At 39.9% G+C, this 7,561-nt stretch overlaps 1 protein-coding gene across 4 annotated transcripts in view; it reads right to left on the bottom strand.

The window, feature by feature from the left end:
• LOC111245449 (uncharacterized) overlaps nt 1–6,862 on the bottom strand; it is a 12,586-nt gene extending 5,724 nt beyond the window's left edge. Inside the window, exons 1-3 of one of the 4 annotated variants that reach the window (XM_022793827.2) lie at nt 6,314–6,862; nt 730–1,474; nt 268–463 (exon numbers count right to left, since the gene is read on the bottom strand). In XM_022793827.2, coding sequence (XP_022649562.1) covers nt 268–463; nt 730–1,474; nt 6,314–6,316 — 944 coding nt within the window. In that variant the 5' untranslated portion in view covers nt 6,317–6,862. Of the gene's footprint in view, nt 1–267; nt 464–729; nt 1,475–2,247; nt 2,380–3,820; nt 3,950–6,313 lie in introns of those variants that run through there. The other 3 variants (XM_086979497.1, XM_086979496.1, XM_086979498.1) reach the window with 3 other exon arrangements.
• Nucleotides 6,863–7,561: the final 699 nt, after the last annotated feature.

Here is a 7,561-nt window from a genome sequence, read left to right as displayed (position 1 = left end):
TATATATAACGAAACAAATAGCACGCGTGTAATATTTTAAAGGGTCTCACTAAAAAATTCTGGGAACCGTAAAATCAAATTTAGCGAAAAATGAGGTTTCCAAGCTATAACCGAAAATACGATAACAAAATTATTAACAGCTTGTCCCTCATTGGGCAGAAAACCCATACAAATCTCGTGTTGGTTAATTAAATTTTATCCTCAAATTTTCCTGTGGTGCCCATGCGTGCGTATACAGGTAAATTTTTGTACATATTGTAACCTCACCTAGGAGCTATGTGATGAATCTTTTCGAAGGCATGTTGGAGCATTTCTTCTTCGGTAGCAAACGTCTCACAGCAGATCGGACAGACAAGTTCAAAATCGGCAGGTACTTCGTCCGCATGAACAAACTGATAATCGGAGAGATCTCGGTAGCCGCCATGCTTGTAGTGCTGCAAACAGCCTGACAGACGACCTTGACCTGAAAGTCAAATTCATTTTTTGACAATGTTTAACGCTCTTGTAAGCATGATGTCGTTAACCTATTTCATGGCAAATCGTACTCAATTGATACGACAAAAATATACTTGAGACTTATGGCTTAGCACGTACACTCAACTTATAAGAATTATTTTGGAATTTTGTTTCCTTGCAGGTATTACTTTCATACATTAACATTTTTTGAGTAATTTTGCAGGACTAAATAATTCTTTCATATATAATTCTAATCACAGAAGCATGCCTCACCTGTATTGTAATCGGCAGCAAACTCAATGAATGTCGTGCACACCTGACCAATCTGTCGATTTTTCCGAAGCTTTCGATCGTGAGCGCATACGTAAATGACGCGCAGCTGTTTTGTCGATGAGTTGAACGTCTTATAATCAGCCCCGAACAAGTAGTTAGCATAACGTTGAATCCGCTCAAACTCGTAGAGTATGTGGGCCACACTTGCATACGATCTCTCGAACGTGACCAGCTTCAACGCGTGCGCGAGATTAAGGTGTTGTACAAGTGCTTTTTTACTTCGATACGCCGAGCTGCATTTTTCTTCACCACAAGAGTGTTTCTTGGAAGCGTTGGATACAGTAGCCTCGTACGGAGATATATGTGTACTCTGCCGTGTCCTTCCAATGGGCATATAGTGAAGAAGTTTGCCGTTAACCAAGTGAGTCTCGCCACGGATCGATTCATCTTCCTCGTCGAAATCTTCGTCCTCCTCGAGGTAAGCGGTAGCCTCACTGTCTTCAACTTCTACCTCATCATCGGGATCATCATCATAGCCTTGAATAATATGAATGATCTGGGTATTAGCATCGCCTGCGTGCTCCGCTAATTCCTCGCCGGCTTCGACTGTTTGTACGTAAAGGGTCTGTTCACCCTCGGCTGACACCTCATGTGCTACATCTTCATGTTCGTTCTCATCAGTGTCCTCGATTTCGCCGTGCTCGTGGGCGGATTCTTGGCTAATTCTACCTGGATCCATTATTACCTGTATGAATTTCAAGAAAAATGTTGTAAGGTATCAATGAATATGACAATATTTTGCATGTTCTACTACCACGTAAGCGTTTGTGATTGGAGAACATTAGGTTGAAAGAACCAAAAAGAATAATAAAAAAAAAAAAAAAAACGTTTAGTGTTATTACTAAATGCACTAGTGCAGCTAGGATTGATGTAAAACAATTGGGTAACCAGCCGGCACAATATTTCAGTCACACACAATTCAGTGTGTACGTCCAATTCAGTGTTCATATTAGCAAGTACTTTTTCAACCCCAATTTACTTCTCAAGTATAACTTGACTTTGTTGTATGTGTCACAGTCCTTTAAATCCTGCATATAGGTTTTCTCGCATGCGAATTCGTGCTACACGCGAACACAAGTCTGAAACAGCACGTATGATGTATGACATAAAGCCTATTTATAACGAGTCTCTGTATAGCCCCAAGTATTTTTGCGGTAATATCATTACTGCTTAAACTAAACCACTTAGAGAATTCTGGTGTTTTAGCTTGTTACCGATGTGATCTTCGTCGCATCTAACCCTTTTTGAAACGAAAACTACAAATTGGGTCAGTGTGCATAAGGCATATTTTTAACGTGATGATTAGATACTAGGGTATATATGCTAAATGCTTACTGCCGAGATAAAGTGAACTCAAAACACTGGCGAATAGCAAAATTTATGGCCCACGCACTGAAAGAGCACAATGGGTTTGGCATCCTCGGACAGCAAATCAGTTGGCAGCCTCGTATTACTCACTTGAGCATCATAAATGTTACTCCCAAATGCTTGAAAATATTTTTCACGTAAATTTTCACAAACACTGCCATATACGGTCCGTTCAGACACATCCGTTTAATTCTCCACTTTGTTCTATCATCTTCAAGCCAGATAGAGCAATGTCTCATCCGAATCTCTATCGAACAAATGATCGACAATTAAATTTCAGACACACACAGGTTGGGATCTCTGTACTACAAATAGAATAATAGCCTCATAATAGCCAGTTCACATAAGTCTTTTAAAGCCTTTGGCATTGATCCAAACAATAATCGTTGCAGTAATTCGTCTCGTGATTATTTGATTTTGCTCTCAGCTTTTAGGACACATGCCTTTTTGCCACTCCAATACACTTTGTAGTTGCTTTTGTACCGTCATGGGCCTTTCGAGGGTCGAGCAACAATAGAGCCATCTCTGCTAATATACGACTAATATAGCGATCATTCACCAGGTTCGATTATTATGTATTTCTGCTATACGTAATGTATGTTTTGCCGAATCGAATGTGACATCTTATCATCTTGTCATCTTTTGCGCCTTACGCATATCTTCATATTGCTAAGGGTATACGAAACTGATTAGGTTGCGGTGTATCCAATGCTGTCCCTGGGGGAAAGGACTCTTCAATAATACGATGAGCTGAACCCAAGCAAGCTCTAACAAAAATAAATACTTAGGTTTGCTCTGCTCAACTATACTTGAGCCTTTGTTCTTCTAAACAGGTATCTTAGAGGAACTTACTTAAATGTGAAAATGAAAGTCTAAGTTGCACATCTAACTGGTCTCTTCCGATATCCAGCAAATAGCAACTGAAAAAATGGTAGACCAGTATTCGCGCTTCACTAAGCGCAGACAGCAGATTTTTTCTTCCTACTTCGTGTAATGCAATCTGTGTGCACCCTACCATGTCCCATCAGACTTATCGAGGTACACTTTGCGCCAAATGAGGTTCATACTTTGCTACACATTTAATGTCATAGCAATATTTGTTGTTTCCAGGATTTCCGTCCTTCCCTCAGTTAATGGCTCCCGTTGCTTGGATCCTAACACAGGCACTCTGTTCTAGGGCGTCACCCAGCGGACTGTCGATATAATAAGGCCCTTTTTTCTTCCCGCTTTTTAAAATACATTACTAAGATTAAGCAGGTTGGAAGTTTGGCGTGCATCTCAAATCTTTCGAATAAGCAAGAAGAAGTGTATGCCATTCAAGATTATGTAACGCAAGCTAGTTAATGAAGCTTCCGTTGCTGGGGTTTAAAAAAGAAATTACATGAAATGTTCGTTGAGTGTATTTGACAGCATACGAGTTCTTTGGTGATCATAATAAAGTGTCGCTGCTATAACTTATGAGCACCATTTAAAGATACAAAGGAATGCTATTATCCAATATCTGAACCGATGCAAACGTGATATTAATATGTGAATTTCTGTTGAAGTAAATATCATACTCAGCACTTTATTCACCCAACGAAAATGACGTCAGATAGTCGTTTGAGTGATATATTTGACTGGTTGGTTACCCATGTTTCGAATAGTTCAGTTTTAAAAATACCTCGTCTCCCAACTGAGTTCTACAGGTCTGAAGGTCGGAATCGAGGTCCAAAGACAGCACAACCACTTCCAAGAAGCCGTTCATATGACACTCGGGGACCGTCCGATATCTTCAACAACAAATCCTGTATAGAACAATGCTAAAAACAATGCGGGCGACTTTAAGGGACGTTCCACATGTAAACGGTGTACAAAGAGCATTCGAATATAGTTTTCACTTCTTTTTAATCGCAGCTTCATTTTACCCCAAAAAACTCGAAACGCATCGCTTCGAAACACCTTCACGTAGAAGTGACCACCAAAATAATTATTGAAACTTTAAAGAGTACTACACGGCCATCAAACAATAATGCCCATTAACATATCGTACAAACGGAAGTTATTCGCATTTTTCTATGACGTATTCTATGACAATTCGTGTCTCTGCCGGACTACCCTACATCGCTCCAGTGAGCTATTAGGCTCCAGCCATAAGAAAAGGACCACTAGAACTTATTATATTGGCAGGTTATGACGCGAATATGATGTGTTTATATATTGACACTATAAGCAAGCACTTCCCAGGTTAACCCAGTGCTTCAACTCGCACAGTTGTACCATGAGAACTGGAGTTCTTGGCCCCACTTTAACTGCAGCAAACTTCCAACTAATCTGAATGGGGGCGTGATTGTATTCTTGAAAATCTTGAGTTTAATATAAAAAATAAGAAACAGGATGTGGATTTGAAACAATATTAGAATTAGAATAACAAATTTAATCATAAGACACTAAATAAATGTTTCAGTGTTACTCCAGAATGACGGTTATTACTTGGCGATCGAAGGTAACATTTGCTCTGTCCGTGATAGGAATTCATGCAGATATTCTATTATAGACTGCATGGTAGATACTGTACGGTTGAGAAGCGCCAAAGCTTCCTAAAGGTGCTCATACTTTTTTAAGAGTGAATTTACGTGTTAAATTTATTCAAGATTTTAAACTAAGAATTTTTAATCGGTCAAATCTTTTAATTGACTGACCGTTTCAGCAGCTGTGAGTGAACCTTAATAGCGGTGATCTTGTTAGAAGGCGGCCTGACTCTGCAGGACATTGGCCCAAGACTTTTATTCAGGTTGCGTGACCCTTTTCACGCGTTATAGATTGTGCACGCAGGCGCCCTATACCTGCTGGAGTTTAGCAACCTGTGTAACCTCAAAAGCTTATTCAGTACAGGCAAAAAAGCTGAACTTCCGTATTCCATAAGGTAGACGCCCAATTCATAAACCATGGTCTATGTTTATCCTACAAAACATAGGTTCCCTATTGCTAATGCCAAATTGTTTGGTTACAGAGTGTGTTGATATACGACGTTTTACGGTTGTCTTCACATCGTATTACGTAAGGTATCAGAATCCTAAAATATCAACGGTGCTGACTTTCATTATTAACTATTAGCTACTACTAGCTGACTTTCATTATTAATTAACAAAATAACGATAGCTTTATATTTTATGCAGATACATCACACATTACAATAACTTCTTTAAGTCAAATGACGTGTGTGTTTTGTTCACTTTTTTCTCTTTTAAGGAGCTATTCTATGCAATAGATGAATTCCTTGGCATCTGCGAAGCCTATATTAAGCGATTGGTGGCTTTCTGCCTATACTCAGTATATTAAACGAATTATTTATAACCGTACAAATTACCTCAGCAGAGCTCCATTTCGTGTCAATAAATTCAACATTTCAGTATTAAAAGCATTCGCTAGATAGGTTTTATTATGGGCCCACTGATGATAGCACTAGGACCTGCAATGCTTGCTGTCAGCAAAGCGAAATAACGCTATGCCCCTAAAGAAGTTATACTTAAATTTAGAACACTTTAAATACAAACGATCCACGTGCGCGAACCATTTCTGTGAAAAGATGGAAACAACTCTCAGCTACTATCAAACCACCATTTTCGGTATTTGCTATCATAGCGATAATTAGGTACAGCAGGTAGAAGAAGTAATTTTTGCAAGGCTCAATCGAAGTCAGTCACCTACGCAGCAGGGAAAAACGTAATGGAGACAAACGAGTGCATGTTTTCTAAAAATAAGCTTGAGAACTTGTTTTTAGAAATTGGCTTTATCGTTTGCATTTGAGAACTCCGCCCCTTATAAACCTCTTCAAAGGCATAACGATGGTAGGTGGATCGACCTACGAATTCTTTGTACAAGCCATTCTTTTCATACTCGCTCTCCTTTTTGCACGGACAAATGTTTCTCCAGATAGATTTAGCGACGGAATCTAGATAATATTCTCCACCGTCCGTGCGTTTTCATTTCTCTGAGACTTCTGTGTTTAACAGTCGGACAGCCCCGTCAGTTAACCGTTCATTGCTAAGAGTTCCGCTGGGTTGCTGACACTATTACAGGCAGTGCTGCCTACTGCCAATTCCGGACGTCCCGAGCGATTAGCGCTCGAACATCCGAAAAAGATCGCACTTACAACACAGGCTAAACAACTCACCATCTGCTGCTGGCCTTCGTTGTAATGCAGGCGTTATTTCGTCTCTTCTATAGTGTTTCTGCAGAAAAAAATTGTTTTCTGACAAGATCAACACTGGACGACTTGTTACCAAATACGGATCACACTACACCTCACTGACACAATCACTTTCAATGTTGTTATTACTGTTAAAATCCGTTGTAAGCCGTAGAGGCTTGTTCGGTTTGTTCACCTTCTGAGCGCCGCCATCTTGGATATCGGGCTCGGTCGGCCTCAGGGCGCCAGTGGTCCTGAGTGCCAGCCCGCGACGCATTAAACGAATCGCTGGTATGAGCGAAATTGGCGTAAAAAAATATAGGAAAAGAAAGCTGAGCTGAATGCAAATGAATTGGGAATAAGAGCTACTTTGGAACGTATTGCTGCATATTGCTAATCAGCAATTATAGGCCGGCGGGTCGGATTGGGTAAAGATCGACACCGGAGGGAGGGTATCGAATACAACTGCATTTGAAGGTACTCAGGTTTTTTCTAAAAAAATGTCAAGAGTGGTGAGGCTGTCATTTCGAAGTTGTGCGTTAAATTATTTGACGACGTAATAAGTCTTTTCCGCTATGTTTATTGTTCTGCTTATTTCACCTTATGCGAGCGGGCTACGGCGGCAATTTCAAATAGTGGCCATATGCCAAGACTTCATCTCAGTGCAAGGATGTACTTTTTTTTTGATAATTGCAGGGAAAAAGTGCAAACTACTTGTAGATTATAATTCTTTAGCGTATAATTTAACACGAAGGTTAATTGAAGCTAAATGTTCATGGCGATATATTACGGATTTAAGATGCTAAGCTGGATCAGCTTGTGCCAAATCTTTTGCGTCTCGGCGTACCCAATTTGTTGTTAGCATCCACAAACTGATTTCATGTATCTAGCCAAGCATGTATATGTTTCTGGGCGCACTTTGTGCATAACAGTGTTGTGGATTAAGTCTCTTTTGTTTGATAGATTTAGCAGTAGTATTCGGCTGCTTGAGCAAGAACTTTTCTTAATGGTTTTCACAACCTAAGGAAAATAAAGTTCTTCCCTGGCTGACCCTTGGCTGGAATGCCCTATAGCTTTCCAGCTTTGAAATATTCTGATCACAGCTACGTAGCTCCACGTAACTACGTAATCAAAGTAACTCGCGCCAAACTTAGACTAAGTTGTTCAAACTTCCGTAAATGACGTGTTGTTTTTGCAGATGAGTTGTGTTAAGTTGTAAAGGCAATCCCACAA

This window comes from Varroa destructor, unplaced genomic scaffold, assembly GCF_002443255.2.
Source record: "Varroa destructor unplaced genomic scaffold, Vdes_3.0 BEIS01000002.1, whole genome shotgun sequence".
NCBI lineage: Eukaryota > Metazoa > Arthropoda > Arachnida > Mesostigmata > Varroidae > Varroa > Varroa destructor.
Note: the sequence above shows the minus strand (reverse complement) of the source record. Positions and strands in the feature narration are given on the sequence as shown.